Genomic DNA, 19,655 nt, shown 5'->3' on the forward strand with positions numbered 1-19,655 from the left:
AATTTTGGGTACCACGGCCTCTACCATATTGATGTCCTCTTTGGTTTCCCCCTCTTTTCTCTGACTCTCCTTGATATTGTTTGTTTGATATGTTAAGTTGGGATTGAAACGCTTGATCTACAAGTTGATCGGTATTTGCATTTCTTTTCAATTTTTGATCATGTGATTCCAAAGATCCCATCAACTCATGCATTGTGAGAGTTGACAAGTCCTTAGACTCTTCTATTATAAATGTGGCAGAATTATATTTTTATGTCATACTTCTTAATACTTTTCGAACAACTCTTTTTTCTTCTAATGTATCACCGAGACTTCTTATTTGATTAACTATTTCCGTGACTCGTGAAAAATAAACTTGGATATTTTTTGTCTTTTGCATTTCCAGGTTATCAAAATCTCTCCATAGATTTTGTAATCTAACAGCAACAACTTTTTCATTTCCTAGAAATCCTTGTTTTAATGTATCCCAAGCTTCTTTGGATTTTTTCAATCCATATAAGCGGGGAAATATAGTTTTACTCATGGCTGCATGAATATATCGTAAAGCAAGTGCATCTTTTTTCTTGTTTTCCTTGTGTAGTTTTTGTTGTGCTTCATTAGGATTTTCTGGAAGGTCTTCATAGCCTCCTTCCACGAGCTCCCATAAATATTGGGATATAAAGAATGTTTGCATTTGACTACTCCAATAGTCATAATGTTCTCCATCAAAGATAGGAAGTGTCGGTTGGGAATAAGAGAAAAATGGTGTTGATGTACTGGAAGCCATGATATAATTATTCCGGCTCTGATACCAAATTTGTTGGAGACAGCGGAAGTATAATGGGTGATTGGATCAGATTAATAAGTAATATTTATAAACTATATGAGAAACGAGTAGAGCTGCCACACCTACTTATATTTATTCTTGAAAATGAAATAATACCGAAGAATATGTTTTCTTTTATTATATTCTCTTATATTGAAAATGATATCAATTACAGTTTATATAGGAAAAACTCATCCTAAATAAATAGTGATAGAAAATTTAGGAGCATTATATGCTTTACATTTTATTTAGGTTTTACTATTTTATTATTAGTTTTTCTTAATTTTACTTATCTTAATATAGTTTATACATTGCACAATTAACTTTTATCTCACATTCTCTTCATTGGAAGTTCTACCCTTTATAATTAATCCAAAAGATTACAGGAAAGATTTTGAGATGGATACTTTTACTAGTAAATCACGTAATATTTTACTACCTATATTATTTTTTAAAAAAACACTAAAAAGTGGTAAGGACCATAACATATCTCAATAATCCTTACAATTTTTTGTTCAGTATTAGTGCAAGGAGTGCAAGGGGTCTTCACCCCAAATAATCTCATCTGACAAGATTCAAAACTTAAATCTTCATAAGCAGAATTTTACTCAGTATTCTATCATTCATTTGGGGACTGGGGTGGTTGTGGTACATGATTACATATTATGCATCAATGAGTAGTGTACAATACACCAAACAGTCTTCGAGATTACCCAGTCCATGTATTTCCTCCGTTCTTTTAATATATTTTTTTTATTTTTTTTTTTATTTTTTATTTTTTTTTTTTTTTTTTTTTTAATGACACACTAGCTTTCTTTGCACTTTTACACATTAGTTTTGACTGTTACTCATAATTTAATTTGTTTTACTCATACAAAAAATTATTGTTATTATAAAATATGTTGTTATTAGATCAGTCAAAGATGTATGTTGTATCTTCATAATATCAAATTATAATCTATTTTTAACATAAATTAATGGTCGAACAAATTTACCGACATGCACTTGTAGTGATCAGGTGCGTGAATTGTAATTGACATGATACAGTCTCGAACTCTCGACTAATAAAGTATATAAATCAATTTTGAGTTTTAACAATTAACTTAATTCTTAGTTGAATTGATCCATTAACATGGTATTAGAGTTAGCTTGACAAAAGGGCAAAGTGCAAACCTTATACACCTCTCCTTACAAGTGGAATTTATTTCGCACTCAGTATGAGAGTTACAAGCGACATCCACATTTCAAACCCAACGGACTCCCATGTGACGGGACAGCGTATAAATCAATCTAGGATTCAACCATTAGTTTAAACTTTTAGTTGGGTTGATTTACTAACATCGACATGTGTGAAAAGTGCTAGTATTACACTTAAAGAAATCGAAGGGAGTAACAATTAACTATCGAGGGACGGAATCCGAAAATGGTGGTGTTATTACAAATAATGTCACCCAAGACTGGCTGTACTACAAATTAATTTACTAAACACTATCAAATAAACTTGGTCCTATGACCTATGAATTAATTGAAAAGATGATTACAAAAATTTCAAAGTCGTGCATCACGTGGACCTTTGCAGAGATCAGATGTGTAGTACTGTACAATGTGCATTACAATATTGAGTTGATTAAACTGACTTTTTTGAATTACAGCTCATTTTTCACCATTTCAACTCTTTCATCTAGTCAATGGATGCATGAAGCTTCTCGTTTATATGATTCTATTTTATTCGTACACATTACTAGATCATGGATTATTATTTTATTTCCTAACATTATTATTAAACTATTTAATTTATAGCACATAGAATAGAGTGCATTGGATGCTTATTAGTCGGATGCATGGTTGTATAATGTACTTATTAATACATGGTTAATGCTCCTTTATTTTAATATTATGGATTGATTTCTTTATTCCCCATTGTTTGAGTTTTTAATATATTTTACAGCAATAATATGACTTTGTTTTATTAAATTAATTACATATTCCCCAAATTTGGCTTATTCTTTTGAGTTTAAGGGGGGCCATCAATGAATCTGGTGCTTTTTTAGCATATATACATATAGTTTTTAGCTTCTAATTACAGGAGTTAAATAAGCTGAATTAATGTGTATGAAATTTATTCAAGGAGAAATAAAATATCCTGTTTTGTGATTTTCTTTGCAAGTAACAATGAGAAAATCTAATTTGCAATGGTCTTTCTCAACTTCCCAATTTCTTTCCTTTAAGTCTGCTCAAGATCAAGATGGAGCTCATAAGCAATACCCACCAGCCTTTTCACAGGTTTGTCCCTTAACACCGGTCGTGGCATGAGTCTCTTTAGAGGCATTGGGGTAGCGTTGATGTTGATATACATCGTATGTAACAGAAAAAATATGTCATTTCAGATAGTTATCTGATGCTGTAAGATGTGTTTTTGCAGAGAAAGTTGGGATTGGATATTCAAGGGGGAAGTCAATATCCTATTACAGGTCATCATCATTGGCAGCCTAAAGATGTACTTTCATTAAATCAGTCCTCTGAAGTCAAAATCCATCCTGTTACTGGTCAATCAAATCAAATCGTTCCCGCCACAATAGGTTCTGGTACCGTGACAAATATTTCTGTTACGCCTCCAAATGGTCCTGTCGTTGGCTCTACTGATCTGAAGTAAGTTATGGAAGTCTGTTTTGCACTACTGCATCTTATTACAGTTTTTTTTTCATAGGAAATAAGTGTCTAATAATGTGTTCTGCAGGAGTTCTTCGAGTATTGCTATCGGTTCCTGCCAGTTGACCCTCTTCTATAATGGATCAGTTTGTGTCTACGATAACGTTTCTCCTGAGAAGGTATTGTTTATTCTGTTTACTCAGTCTCATCAGTTTCTTCTTCCTGGTATCTCTGACATTGTGTGTCTTTAATTAGGCTCAAGCCATAATGTTATTAGCCGGGAATGGTGAATCAAAAAATCCAACTTCCTCGCCTGCTGCAATCCCGTCTCTACCTAAAGTGCAGCCATCAGTACCAATGCAAAGACTGCTAGCAAACGACGCTGCTATTCCAAATCAGTCCGCAGGACTATTAAGCACTATTTCTTTGCCCCCTCCTATCAGTTCTCTTCCTGCAGTAGCAACCAGTAGTGCAGTTGAAGCGACTCCAATTAAACCGGTTATGGCCCCTCCTGCTCACGTTAAGTGCCCTGAACCTCCTAAATCAGGTGCCTCTGTCGGAGCTGGTGTAAAATCAGTTTTATCAGGTATATTCCCAATCAAAGATTTAAACTCCTGTGGATTATTTCTGTATCACATTGTTGTGGCTTATTCTTAATTCTTAATGTATTTAAGTATTTCTTCTGTCAGAGCTTTGATTTTTACAACCGTTCATTTCATCTTGATATAAAGATTAAGTCTAACTAATTACATAAATCGTGAATTACTGCAGCTGTGCCTCAGGCTCGGAAAGCATCTCTTACAAGATTCTTGGAGAAACGAAAAGAGAGGTGAGCAGTTCTTTTAATTTGCGACTTTTTTTTTTTTTTCCTGAAGTTGATGCTCTAATCTGTGTAAGTTCTGACAAATTCTGTGGATTAGGTGCAAAATGTGGTTATAATCCCTAGTCCGGTTTGTTTCTTTACCAAGTAGTAAATACTCTCTTTAAGATCTAAATGTATAGGATTATGGCCTAAAACTTTCAGAAACTTATGTGCTTTCCACACTTGTCTTCTTGACTTGTCTTGGAAAGAGTACTCTAACCTGTAGGATTCCGTATTATCGTATAGCATAGCGTATTAAGCCGTTGTTGGTGTGGAGTTGTGGACTCCTATTGAGGTTATAGCATAAGGCTGGATAACGCTCCTTGAAGTTGTAACTATAATCCGAACTTGTAAAAGTCAGTTTATGTGGAACCTCTTTAAGTTTTGTGACTTGGTCACATTGGTCTACAGTCCATGGCTGCATCATTTCTTACTAGCAGTCTTGCCATACTCTATTCTTAAAAATCATAGGTTCGCGACTTTAAGTATCCTGATTACCATAGAATGATAGCCCTTGGAGTCAACAAACTATTGTTCTAATACTTGATACCTTTGTTATGTGGACTAATGGACAACTCATTTCGCTTCAAGTGTAATGTCAGATCTTTGCATTTTGGCTTGGGTATGGATACTTGACAGTTCACTTCAAAGGATATCAGTTCCATTTATTTCAACGATCAACATATCAATTTAGAAACATTTGATATCAGTTTAAAAACATTTGATATCAGTTTAGAAACATTTGATATCAGTTCACTTCAAAGGATATCAGTTTTTGATGCACTGTAATACTTGTTTACAATCGACATATTTGTTTTACAGGGTAACTGCTGCATCTCCTTATGTTGTCAACAAAACTGCTTTCGGATGCAGCACTAAAGAGCCTGGTGGATCAAATTTAGCAACGAAATCTGCCTCGTCTAGTCCCCTACCAGCTAGTGTTGTAGAGATTCTCTGATGAACTCTAGCAGTAGGATTGTTTTGGATATATATTCTACCTGTTATCAGGATGATCATATTCAATGAATTCAGATATGATCTATATTTATTCTTTTGACTTGGAGTTTGTTGCAATTTTAATATGCTTGCTTTCTGTTCATTCAGTACTTTAAATAACAAGATAAAAATGGTGTCATTAAGCTAATGCAAGAGGTTACTCCTTACTCGTCACTACAGGTAACGTTCGTTGCAAATAACCCCCGTGACAAGTGATTAACTTCAAGAGGAAAAAATACAAATTGACTAGGAAATGGTTGCTTCAAATTGTAATCCATCGATTTAAAGCTCACAGATGCAAAAATCAATATAAATATTAGAGGTTGGGTTTTGTATACAAGCTTAGTTTCGGATGCACGCGATGTATACATTAAAGTAAAAAACCATATATTTCAACTTTCATATATTCATTCATTGTAATAGGTTAAACTTTTTATTCTTATCAAATTTTCTTGATTTCACCATCTAATTTGGCAATTATTTGTCTCAAGTTTCCTTAAATATTTGTTTATTTTTGTAGAAAAAATTTAAACGTATTTATTTTGGTTTTCGTAAGTGATTTTGTTTTCATACTCTTATTAAATGAAAAAAATCGATTTGCATGAGAATGAGGTATTTGATTGTAAGATATGGAGGAGGGAGATTTTTTGGGTGAATATATGAAATAATCACTTTTGGTTTATGTAGCCGACCCCACTTATGGGATTAAGACTTTTACAGGTTGATTGACTCTAATTGAATTGGCGATTTTGCACATAAAGTGTACCAAAATATTAAAATTTCGTTTTGTGATATTTTTGGAATTAAAATTTCCTTCCCATTTCTCATATGTATATGTTACTCCCTCCGTATTTTTTTGGACAACGTGGAAAAAGGAGACTAGCTCCCAACCGACACGACCCCAATTAACACAAGGAGAGTGTTTAACTCTCTTAAAACACAAGACCTAAAATGGGGATTAGGGATACAATATTCATGGTCTACATGGCAATACAAATAAGGAGGTTGACAACTATCATCACTGACACTAGTCTAATTGATGCTCCAAGCCTATTCATTTGCGCTTCTTAGACCTGCAAAAATGAAACTTGGAGTACCCTTTACCTTTCTTGTTCTTTACTCTAGACATGTGCTCCTTCCATTCTTCCTAGTTGGGGTAGAGAACCCAAAGATAGAGGGAGAAGGGAAATATTGGACCTGGTCGGGTTCGTTCAAAAGTCATGGGGTCATCTTCATTATAACCTCTATATTTTATTACTTGCTCCATTGATCTGATCTTGTTGCCCTATTTATTTGACCTACTTTGACTAATGTGTGTGATTATATTTATAGATAAGAAAAAAAATATAGCCTTGTGAATACTTGTTAGATTCGTTTTAATGAATAAATAATTATTTTTCAGTTGTTATAATTAATACTTATTAATAATTGAAGATATTACCGATCAAAGATTTGCATCCGAAAGATTATGGATGCATGAAAATTATTTTTTAAAACTTGCACGAGCATGATATAATACCCTATTTTTGAGACGTATTTTCTAATTAATTAATTATGTATTAATTTCTAAAAAGGGTACTTTGATAGTTTATATTGTTATTTGAATTTTGGCACCAAAAATATTTTTAAACTCAATAATTACTTTGGACTTTGGATAAGATTATGTACACCCAAAGATTAAAAATTTTGACTTTTCCTTGACTTTAACCCAATTGACCGAGTTGAATTGACTTTAGAGTCAGTAAAAGGCTTTGTGTTAGTCGACGATAACAAGTAAAGATGGGCTGGAGTTAGTCAAAGGCCCAATATGAAGAAAGGACAGGTTTGGAGGCAAAGTAGACAATTCAATTTTTCAAAGAGAGTTGGGGCCAAGAAGAATAACTACAAAACAGTTAGGGAGTCAACTACAATCGCTCTAATTTGTCTATAAATAGAGGCAAGGGGACCGTATGAAGGACATCAACAAATCAATCAACAACAAGCATTTCATTTTCTTTAAGCTTTCTTCTTAGCTTTCTTAGTTTTCCTTTGCCTCATTAGCCAAGTAATAGCGTAGTTTTCCATATCATGTATTGAAGATCGATTGTCTTTTTCAATTGTATGAACATGGAGGTAACTTCTCCTTCAACTTGTACAATTGTACTGTAGACCTGACTTTATCCTTTAATTAATGGAAAGCGTTTGTATCTTTTTTCATATGTTTATCTACTCGTTTCTTTAAGAAATCTAACTTGTTTAATTTCTTTGGGAAGCTTCCTTATTGTTTGTTTTTGTTACGTTAGCAAGATTATGAATCTTTTGAAACTAGTAACTTGAGGGGAAGCCCCCCTAATACTCTAGAACAAGATAGGGTATTTGACTTATTGGCAAAGAACAATATTTTTCTCAACAAGTTTTTTGGCGACCACAGTGGGAGAACACTAAACTAAATCCATTTAACTCGTTTAATTGATTTGAAAGTTTCCCCATGGCTCCTAAGCGTTTAGCACTTAAAGGAAATACTCCGGAAGATGTTAATTCATCTGAACTCAATCCCGAGACCATTTTAAAGGATCAACAAGATCTAGAAAATCAACTGCCAGCTGAATACATAACACAATCTTCTGAACAACTCGAGCCTCAAACACAAAGGCAAGACGAGTTGATTCTAGATAGAGGAAATAGTCATTCCCCTACCAAAAACTTACTCGATACAATATACACAAAATATGTAGATATTGTAAAGAATCTGATAGAGGATCTAAAAGAAAACATATAGAGTAGTTTGATAACTACTATCGTGTCATGGTAGAAGAAACCGCCAGAAAGGTAACTGTCGAGTTAAGAAATTTTTTCTCCAATTCTCAGCAAGCGTTACCAGACAAGTGGATAGGATAATTCTAGATATTAATGAAACTCTGAACACTACTAACGTGGCTTTATCAAAAAGTATAGCAACCGAAGTAGTTACAAGGCTTGAACCTTTAGTGGAAAAACATAACCAACTCAATGAGAAGTTGATGAATGTTCTAACCGCTTTAGGCAACGGGATTACTGAAGTAAATCAAAGGGAGAATATCCCTCTAGGATACCCTAGAGTAGAAAAAATGACTAGATCTCATGCAAATCCGCCCCCTCTCTCAGTGCCAAGAAGTATCCATCCTATTGGTACTAATGAGGGGTATCGGGGTCAAGGGAGAGTTAATGGTTCAGGACCAGGTTATAAGTTAGGCTATAACCATAATGTCTCGGGTCCATCTTCCTCGTCTTTGCCCCCACCTGTTATTGCATACCCATTAACCTCTTCAATGGGGACAATACCTCTTATAGAAGCAGAGATTAGGGTCAGTTATTCCAACTAGGGTATAGGAAACCTCCCAGATACAACATGCCACACATAAGCTGCTGTATCTACGCAAAGGGTGCCATCTCATCCTATTGGTATGAATGGTCAACAATCTTCAACATAACCTGGAAATTATAATCAACATCCATGTAGATATCCAAACTCTAGTCACCTTACACAAGGTTATTCATGGAATCAAGGTCAGGCTAGTGGTCCATATGGTGAAAGGTATCTAGCGATGTCTCAACCAAATCCCAATATTTTGGGAGGAACAAACGCTGGATAACGGGGTTTCCATAATCCTTAAGGGAATCAACAAAATCCCTTTCACATGCAAGATACATCATTCCAGTCTAATGGTCCAATGCATGGTCAACCTCCACAAATGGGATAGGAACTTCTGCTCAGACAAGTGGAGGAGATGATTCAGAGGGCCATGGGTCAAAATGGTGGGTATGATAGGAGAGGAACTTGCAGTCCATATCCTGAGTGGAATGATAGGATATATCCATTCCCAAGAGAGTTCAAAGTTCCCGAATTCTCCCCTCTCTTCTTTGGCGACAATACCATGCTGTTGAGGAACACTTAGTTAGATTTAACAGTCAGTGTAAAGAGGTAGCAGATGATGAATTCCTTAAGCTTAGAATGTTTTCTAGTTCTCTTACTAGTAATGCATTCTCTTGGTTCACTCACTTACCACCTAATTCAATCCAAACTTGGTAAGACATGAAAACACAATTCTTTCGCCATTTTACTAGGGTTGAAGCAGGGGTTACCATAGGTGACTTAGCTAAAATTGTGCAAGGAAAGGGAGAACCAGTAGGCGATTACATTCTTAGGGTCCAAAATGCTAAAATTAGATGTCACTTAAGTATACCTGAATTAGAGTTTGTGTCTATTATCCAAAAGGGCTTATCCTTTCCTTTTAGGAAAAAAGTTTGAAGGGCAATTCTTTCCTGACTTTGTTACATTGTATAGCGCTGTGATGGCTTATGAAAGATGTTTGGAAGAAGAGTCTAGGTCTAAGCCGCATAAGTATTATGATAGCATGGCAGAAGAATATGACCAGGCAGAGGATTTGTATGAGGCAACAATAGCTGAATATGTGCAAAGTCCTTCATTTAAGTGTTCACCCTTAACTAACAAGAAGTTTTCTTGTAAAAATACTTAAAATCTGATCAGAAAAGAGAGTATATCTTTGATATTAGGAGGTGTGATAAGAATTTTGGCTGGTTATTGAGTCATAAGAAGATTAAGCTAGTAGGGAGACGCAAATCCTGAAAAGATTAAAGGAAAGAACTACTGTAAATGTCATGATGCTTTTACTCATAAGACTAGTGATTGCATAATATTTAGAAATAAGAATCAAGATGAAATAGATAAAAAAAACATATAAACTTCCCTAATGAGAAAGTTAGCTCTTGTGAATTAGAGTCATAGTCTCCATTTGTATCTGAAGTTATGAAGTGAATTGTATCATAGTGAGTGCTAACATGGATATTGTGCAGGATAATATGCGTGGACTGAAAGAAGTTACTATTGCAGTCAGATTTTATATATGAAAGGCTAGTTAAGGAAGGATTAATTTTATCACCACAATGCCAGGATGATGACTACGAAGATACGATGTTGTTTAGATGGAAATTAAGCTTTGTCCATGCCACCAATGAGTGTTTGGCCTTCAAAGGGTTTCTGAATAAGAAGATCAGAACAAACGTAGTAAGGATCTTAGAGCAGGAATATCAAGCGATGAACCTTGCTAAATATAACTCCAAGGGAAAGAAAGATAAGGTCAAGATTTCAGAAACTAACCAGAGGATTCAAAGATCACTTGAAAAGATGGGCAATCAGAAATAGAAGGCACAGTCTTACAAAGACGCAATTCAAAAGTTCCCATTGCAAGCCAAAGTAGTTGAGGGACTCAAGAATTTACGGCACGATCTTTGTCTTTCATGTGCAAGTCTGTTGCATTTTTGATTGGTTAGGACTGAAACTATTCCAAATGACCCAAATTGGATACCTAGACATCAAAGGTTCCCTCAAAGGGGAAGACCAAATCTGAAACATCTTACCTCTATTCTTATGAGCAGATTAGGTTAATACTGGGTAAGTGAAGGAAAGGAGAACTCTAGTAGGGCCTTGGCTATGGTCAAACAGGAAGAATATGTGAGCATGAAAAGAAGGACAGAGGGAGTAGAGAAAGTGACCAAAAATGATAATGTGAAGCTTAAGGAGAAATGGAAATCCATTAAAAAGGCGAAATCAGTTAGAAGAAGTTTAAGTAGCCAGATTGAAGCGATGGTAGTCCAGTTAGATGAAGATATCCTGCAAAAGGGGTTCCTTAGAACCATTTCTTCACAAATTGTCCACCCAGGAGTTGACACCGTGATTGAACAATCGAAGGATGTTGGGAAGTCTCCTGAGATGCCTAGCGATGATATCCAAAATCATCCCATAGTGAAGGAATTGATGGAAAGCATCCCAGAAAAAGATCAAAGTCCAGAATATCATAAAGAAGATAGCTTAGGTGATGATCTGACGGCCACAGACCAACCTGCACCTGAGTTAGTAGACTATGACCTGGAGGGTCTTGATTTGAAAGTCTCAAAGTCAGATATGGAATTTCTAGCAAACTATTCAGAAGAGGATTGCGAGGCAGATTGCAATACCGTGACTTTACCAGTGGAGTTTAGAGCTCAAGTGGTGAATCCTGGCACTAGTTCATGGGAAGATAAAGTGGATCAGGCAGAAGCTAGGGGGTTCTTGTGAAGTCAACACCAAAGATCTATGATATTGTACTCAAACTTGACTCTCAGTTAGTTCTTAAGCTGAAAAGAGTGTCAAGTGCAATCGCTAAAGTAGAAGAGGCTGATGCAGGTGAAGATAAACACAACTCACTAGCAGAGTCTAGCTCTAGATTTGAAATACTAAAGGTTGGATATATTTAGTATCTTTTCTATGTATATTTTTTAATTCAAGAAATTTTTTATGATTAATTACAAAATAAACAAATTCAGATCAGGTACTTTATTAGCTCTTCAAAATTTATATGCAAGTTATTATTCTCAATACGATATAGAGGTTAACATAAACATGGAAAATCCTGACTGTTTATTTAACTACCCAAACTCTAATGGCCATACCCAATCATCGTCGAACTCTAATAAGGGGTTTTATGGTGAAGAAGAGGATGAGAAGGTATAGGTTAAGAGTAAAGATATCAGACAGGAAGTCCATGACCCTCTAGAAGAAGTCAATCTCGGAACAAGTGATTGTCCCAAATTTACTTACATAAGTAAGGAGCTACCTAACAAGGATGAATCCTTGATAATTGATGTGCTTCATAAATATAAGGATTGTTTTGCATGGGAGCATCACAAAATGCCTAGTATAGATCCATCTATTATCTAACACAAGCTTCCCATCAAGCCATGCTACAATCCTATAATTTAAAATCCAAGACTTTTATCACCAGAATTGATTCCATAAATAAAGGAAGAAATCGCTAAACTCATGGAAGCAGGATTTATACAACCCACTAAATATGCAGAGTGGATAGCCAACATTGTGCCTGTGATTAAAAAGAATGGAAAAATCAGAATATGCATAAATTATAGAGACATCAACAACGTTTTTCTAAAGGATCAATACCCCATCCCGGAGTAGATATGTTGATATATGCCTCATCTAGACATGAGTTTGTATCAATGCTAGATGATTTTGCTGGATATCACCAAATAAGGATCGCTGAAGATGATTGCTCAAAGACTGCATTTAGATGTTCAGGTTCTTTGGGACTCTATGAATATGTGGTGATGCTATTTGGACTTAAGAATGCAGGGGCAACGTATCAAAGAGCTATGAATCTCATATTTGATGAAATGATAGGTGACTTCATGGAGGTTTACATAGATGATGTTTTGGTGAAATTCCATGACTTATCAAAGCATTTAGAGCATCTCATTCTTGCTTTTGAAAGGATGAGAAAGTTTAATCTAAAAATGAACCCCTTAAAGTATTGGTGTGCCTTAGGGGTTAAAGCTAGTAACTTTATGGGATTCCTGGTTCATAGGAATGGTATGGAGGTTGATCAAAACAAAGCTAAGGTTGTTCTTAGTACCTCACCTTTAACTAACAAGAAGGAGTTATAGAAGTTCCTGGGGCAAATCAATTATGCTCGAAGGTTTATCACTAACTTAATTGGAAAGACAAAAGTGTTTTCCCCCTTTCTTAAGTTCAAACAAGGATAAGAATTTAGATGGAAGCTAGAACACCAACAGGCCTTCGAGTAGATTAAGAAGAAACTGACTACTCTACCAGTTTTAATCCCTCTAAAGCAGAATGGAAGACCATTAAGATTATGTCTTTCAACTACTAAAGATTCTATTGTAAGCATGCTGACCCAAGAGAATGAACACGGTCATGAGCATGCGATCTCTTATTTAAGTAGGATCTTACATGAAACTGAAACTAGATATACCAATGCAGAGAAGTGGTACTTGAGTTTATATGATGCTTCCATCAAGCTCAATCATTATTTCATAGCCTTTCTAGTAGAGGTTATCTCACCAGCGGATGTACTCAAATACTTATTGAATCATCCTTTTATCAAAGGAAGGTTATGCAAATGGAGTATGCATCTGTCACAGTTCGAGGTGACTTATGTACCCCAAATGGCTGTCAAAGGGAAAGCGCTGGTAGAATTCTTGCCGATCATCCACGTATGGAAAATGTGATGATACAAGAGGAGAAGTCATGGGTTATGTTCTCTGAAGGATCAAGTAGGAGATAATTAGCTGGGGCTAGAATAGTAATCGATTCACCTTCTGGTGTAGTGACTAAGATGGAGATCACTTTCTCAACTCAATGCACTAACAATAGGGTAGAGTTCAAAGCTTTAGTAATTGGATTGATGACTCTCAAGGATATGGGTGTTACAAGAGTTAAGGTGCTAGGGGATTTTCAATGGGTGATAGCCTAAGTAAACAAAGAATACAAAGGAATTTCACCCTTGGCGATGACTTTTGCATATTTTGTTCAAGAGCTAATTAATGCTTTTGAATTTATACGAATTTCCCATGTTCCAAGAGAGGAAAATAAAGAAGCTGACTAACTAGCACAGGAAACATCATTACCTGACTACAAAGGTTTTGATGAATCATCTATTCATATAAGCACATATAAGCTCAAACCTTTGGACGAAAAGATGAAGGCAGAGGTGCACAATTACGGTATCCTTGCACAAAATCAGGATTGGAGAAAAGAGATTATGGAATACTTGAATAACCCTTCGAGAGGAAAAATGCTAGCCAAAGTTAGATTAGCAGCTACACAACAGTTTCTCATGGGAAGTAAGCTATATAAGAAAGATCCTCAATGTATGTTATTAAGGTGTGTCAGTACTAAGAAAGTACTAACCATCTTTGTTGAAGTGCATCATGGTATATGCGGGTTACATCGGACTGGGATCAAGATAAGGTGGTTGATCCATCATATGGGTTTTTATTAGTCGTCTATCAAACAGGATTGTCTGCAATATGCAAAAGGTTGCAAGCAATGCTAGTGCTTTAGACAAATAAGTAGCGCGCCAACAATAGAGTTGCATCCCATAATCAAACCTTGGCCTTTTAGAGGTTGGGCATGTAATACCCGTATTTTTGAGACATATTTTCTAATTAATTAATTAATTATTATTTTCTAAAAAGGGTATTTTAGTAAATTACTTTCTATTTGAATTTTGGTGCCAAAATGATATTTGGATTTTGGCAACAAAAACATTTTCAAAATTCAATTATTATTTTGGATTTTGGATAAGATTTATTATCCATTTATTTATATTAAAAGCCAGATTATATATACATATATATATATATATATATATATATATATATATATATATATATATATATATATATATATATATATATATATATATATATATATATATATCTGTGTGTGTGTGTGTGTGTGTATATGTATGTATGTAATATATATATTAATACATATATATATATATATACATATATATATACATATATATGTATATATATTAATTAAGCAAAAATTATATTTTCCTATTAATTTAAAAGGGCCGAAAATCTATTTAGTTAGGCTAGGAATTTCGGATTTTCTAGACATAGAAAATTTGATTTTTCGTGGCTAATTAATTAGTTTAAGTTGGTATTTTTCTAATTAATAATTTTCTACAAAATATATTATTTACACAATCATTTTTATTCCTCAAAATCTATCACAATAATACCTAAATATTAATAAGGGGGGTCTGGAAATATGAGCTTGCAAGGCACAACATTTTCGGCCACCATATAGTATTTTTGAGCAAATTATTTTGGTTATTTTGTATTTTAATTATCTACCTTAAATTCCATTATTTCCTTTTTCCCATCTGATAAAGATTTAAACATGAATTTTATTTGCCTTAAATCTTCCTTGATTATTCTTTAAGAAAGCTTACTTGCCATCTTGTATTTCATGATCAAAATACTTACCTTATTTTCTTATTCCTTAATCACCATAAACTAAATATTCCTTAATTCTTAAACTCTCTTTTCCAAGTAATGCCTTAAACCAATATTACCATAAATCTTCTTACAAAATCTTGCCTTAATTCTTTCGCATGAGCCTATACATACCCCTTCATACCTCTCATATTCTTCACATCAATCCAATTCTCTTTTGCTCTCTTAATTTTCTTTTTCCTTAAACTTTTCATTCTTTTCTTTTACTCTTTTCATAAATAATCAACTCGTATATTTTTAAAGTCAGTTTTCGAGCACTTCTGGTCGGATTTGGGGATTTTCTATTTCACAGAAACTTGTTTCTCTCAAAACATCCTTGAGGTTAGGCTCAAAAATCACCTAATTCAGAGTTATATTGAAGGAGTTATGGTTTCTACAACTTCTGCCTATTCTTTCCAACACAAATTCAATTCTCTTTAATCCTATTCCTTTATTTTCTTCTTTCTTAGTTTTCTAAAATATAAATGCCTATTTCAAAGGTATAATTTTATATTAAATTATTATTTTAAAAAGAGTTTTGCAGTGCATGCACATTAGATTTGGGTTTATGTCTAAAAATGTTGTGATAACCCTATGGTGATATTAATTGCAAGGTGTATTCATTCGTGATTGAACTTTGACAGTGCGAAGTGTTGATTTGAGATTTGGAATCAAGGTACATTTAGGTGGCTAGATACCTTTGAAAGTGATTGGTTTAGATAGCATGTTTTCATCTGATTTTTATTGTGATTGAAATAAATTGATTTGAATTATGATTTATGAAATAAATTTGAGAATTCATGTTTTAAAATAAAGATGTTTGAGAATGGATTTTAATATCATGTTTTGAATGGTTTGAATTATTACAAGGTTTGATTTTAAAGTATGTTGAATTAAATAAAAAAGAGTTTGAGTTATTTTATTATAAAGCTTGAGTATTTTCTAAAGAGGAATTTCATAAGAATTATTGAACTATCCATTAAAGCTTTACAAGCATGTTAATGTAATCACACTATGCAGATTTGGTTGATAAGACTATGGACTTTGTATGACCTAGTTTTTCCTCAAGTATATTATTTCAATATAAAGATACTAACTTGGGGAGTGTGCACACTTAGGAGAAGAAATTGGAATAAAGGAATGGATTTTCAATGCTATGAAAACTATATTGATATTTATTAAATTTTGAGTATTGAGTTATTGAAATTATTTTGAGAATCTTGAGAATTGGTTTTGAATTATGAGGTTTGGAATTATTGAAATAAATATTGAAATTTCATGATTGATTTTAAAAGCATGTTTGCTAATAAATTCAGTTTACTTATCTTGCACTTATTGTACTTAGCATATTTTTGCTAATTCGTAGCTTCTATTTGTTTTGGTTTGCTTAGTTTACCTTAATGGTAAGCAGTGTTGACTATTTCAGGTGGAGTCATGTTTGCGCATATGGGAGTCTCGGGATTTGCTTCACCTAGATTAGAGAATGTTGGTTTTTTGTCTTTATTTTGAGTACTCATAGCAATTGTTACTATTTTTATAAGTATTAATAAAGAAAGAGTTTAAGTTTCCGCTGCAAAGTTTTGGTTTTGTTTAGTAGTTTGAGTAGCCTTTCGTAATCACGCGGCAGTAATACGCCTAATCTATCTCTACGCATAATTATACATATTATACTAGTATTTTTGTAGAGGAAGATTTGGGGGTGTTACAAAATGGTACCAGTTTACCGGGTCTTAAAAAGATTAAAATTGGTAAATATAAAATTATGGGTAGACATTAAGAGGGGATATAGGATAGAGTTTCGCATTTGTGTGTGACGGTCAAAAGCATTATTTTCAAATTAAAAAAAACTATTATCTTATTTGGAAAGATGATTGAGAAAAGGATTCTCGTGTACGACTCTTTGTCTAGGTAAGGCTCGCCTCGACGTTGTAGGTAACTTACCTGGGAAACGCGTGCTCGGCCGTCAAATATCATGATTCAAGTACATTATTATTATTTTCTAAAACAAAAAGAATTGAATCTATTTCAAAGCTTAAGTCGGTGTGATTGCTTGTGCATTAAATTGGTGTTATAACACCTTGATCTATGGTCAGGAGGTCCGATTTTTTTTTTTTTGTTTAAGTTTATTGCCCATGGTTGGGTGATCTTGAGTTATACTTGGTTTATTATTGAGTTATGTATTGCTTTATGCAAATGGAATTTATGAGTTGAGTTGCTTATGTGAAATACCATTGAATTGATAAATTTATATGTGTAAACAAGATAAAAGGATTGATGATATGATGAATAAATTCTTTGATTTATATTATTTGAAAGGTGATGGGAGGTCCGAAATTTTGGTGTTGTAATGCTCATAGTTGAGTCATCTTAAGTTACACTTGTTGATTTATATGTATTGGTTCATGCAAATGAAATTCATTGAGTTTTGATTTGAATTGCTCATGTGGAATAGTATTCATGTGTTTATTGAAGTGATATATATATATATATATATATATATATATATATATATATATATATATATATATATATATATATATATATATGTTTAAACAGATGTTGGATGAAATGAGAAATTCTTAAATATTTAGTACTTCAAAGGTGAAGGGATTAGTTCGTGTTAATGATTTTGTGACTAGAATAACCACCCTTGCTCTAACTCTTTATGAGAATTTTGACCTTAAAGTGTACACTTAACCACCATGTTTAATACTATTATCTCTACCCCATTTGCCTAAAGTTAAGAAGCATGAACCTCTCTTTGAGAAATATGGGGATGTGGTTAAGGGTGATGGATTGTGGAATGATTGTGTTTGTTTGTGAACTTCTAATAAGTTGTATTGGTTTACCTGCGTGAGTATGAATTTTTGTAAGCTGGATATAATCTATTGATTAATTTAAACCTTGTATGGTATAATTAAGTATGTGATATGTGGCAAGTATTTGGATCATATGAAGTTACATGTGGCCAATATGGGTGAGTTTGTTACTTTGTGTTTAAAGGATTTGCTGACTACCATGTGATAAATGAGGAGTTATTTTGGCTTGTTGAAGACATTTATCAAGAATATTTTGAGGATTGTGTTGACAAGTCGTAACAAATTTTGGAATTTGATTTATGTTGAGTGTGGAAATATACTATTTGTGTCAATGATAAGTTAAATTTTTTTTATAAATGATGGAGTAAATGATGCCTTTTGGGAGATATGAACTGTAAAATGAGATTGGCATTAATTTATGATTGTCTGTATCTCAAGGTGGAAAGTATCTACATTGTGATGATGAGTATTGTAATGATTACTTAAAGCAACAATTATTGAAGGTTGAAATTTTGAATGAACTTAATACAAGTTAGAGGATTTTGAGTCAATTAAAGTGAAAGGAAGTATGAGGAATATGTTTGAGATAGAGGAATTTGTTTGAAACTGAAGCTATTTTAAATAAATAATACCATGTGAAGGGACATATTTAATGAAGTTAGCTAGGAAATGATTGTTTGGATGGTTACTTAAAGGATTTTACTCTAAGGGATTGACAACAAAGTTAATTGATGAAGAGAAGTTATCAATTATGTTGGAAGAATCAACGATTGTATTTTGTTCAATTAAGTTATTTAATTAATTGCCTTAAAGATAAGTTATGGATTATAACAACCAGATTTAGGAATTTGAAGTTATGAGAAAAGATGATCGAGTTTTTAAATGTTTTAAGGGAAAAATATTGTGTTATTTAAAGTGACCAAGAGATAATGATTATGATTTAAGGTTGTATTACCAAGATTCATGAATTTGTGGGAAAATTTTCAATACTTTCGGAAGTTACCCTGAGACAAGTTACTAATTTACGAGAGATAAGAGGGTCAAGATTAGAGATGTTTATTCTATGCTTGGTATTATAATAGTTCTTTATTACGAAGTCAATTATGTGATTATTGTAATTATAAAGTTTCTTTATGAAAAAGTAACACTTTTCTACAAATAAGTATTTTACTAATAGTATTCAAAAATGAATTTTCGAATATACAATTTTCAAAGTAAAGTTTTGTATTCCTTGTTTTTACATTATTATTTAGATTGAAAACTTTCATAAATCTTTAAAAATCTTTAATTAAATAATATTTTGATTTCAGTTCATACCTTATTACTAAATATATGAGACTATTTCTCCAAAAGCAAGTATTTTAAATTTTTCAAATGACGCATAAAAGTTTTTCGAGTTTTCTCAGTAGTAAACAAATCATTTTAAAACCTATGTTCTTTTGGATGTTTGAATTGAATAGTAATGTGTTGAGAAATTTGTTAACTTGATTCATGTTGATAAAGTGTTAATGGATTTAATAAGTTAATGTGTTGGTCAAGTTACAGGGACGTAGCTCCTTTTAAGGGGGGTAGAGTGCGATAGAGTTTCGCGTGTTTGATTTTCGAGTCATTTTTGAGTAATTTTGAGTATCTCTTGAGTTAGTTGTGGACTTGTGGTCTTGAGTCGGGTTAGGATGTGTAT

The 19,655-nt window shown here is 33.3% G+C and overlaps 1 protein-coding gene across 1 annotated transcript; it reads left to right on the forward strand.

Annotated features, from left to right (window-relative positions):
* The first annotated feature begins 2,812 nt into the window (after nucleotides 1–2,812).
* On the forward strand, nucleotides 2,813–5,715 carry LOC110689997 (protein TIFY 6B-like). Its single transcript, XM_021866818.1, has 6 exons — nucleotides 2,813–3,088; nucleotides 3,228–3,454; nucleotides 3,543–3,633; nucleotides 3,710–4,040; nucleotides 4,226–4,283; nucleotides 5,139–5,715. Exons 1-6 carry the CDS (start codon nucleotides 2,978–2,980, stop codon nucleotides 5,272–5,274), a joined length of 954 nt encoding a protein of 317 aa, XP_021722510.1. The 5' UTR covers nucleotides 2,813–2,977; the 3' UTR covers nucleotides 5,275–5,715.
* The last annotated feature ends 13,940 nt before the right edge of the window (nucleotides 5,716–19,655 follow it).

This window comes from Chenopodium quinoa, unplaced genomic scaffold (genome assembly GCF_001683475.1).
Source record: "Chenopodium quinoa cultivar QQ74 unplaced genomic scaffold, ASM168347v1, whole genome shotgun sequence".
Taxonomy (NCBI): Eukaryota; Viridiplantae; Streptophyta; class Magnoliopsida; order Caryophyllales; family Amaranthaceae; genus Chenopodium; species Chenopodium quinoa.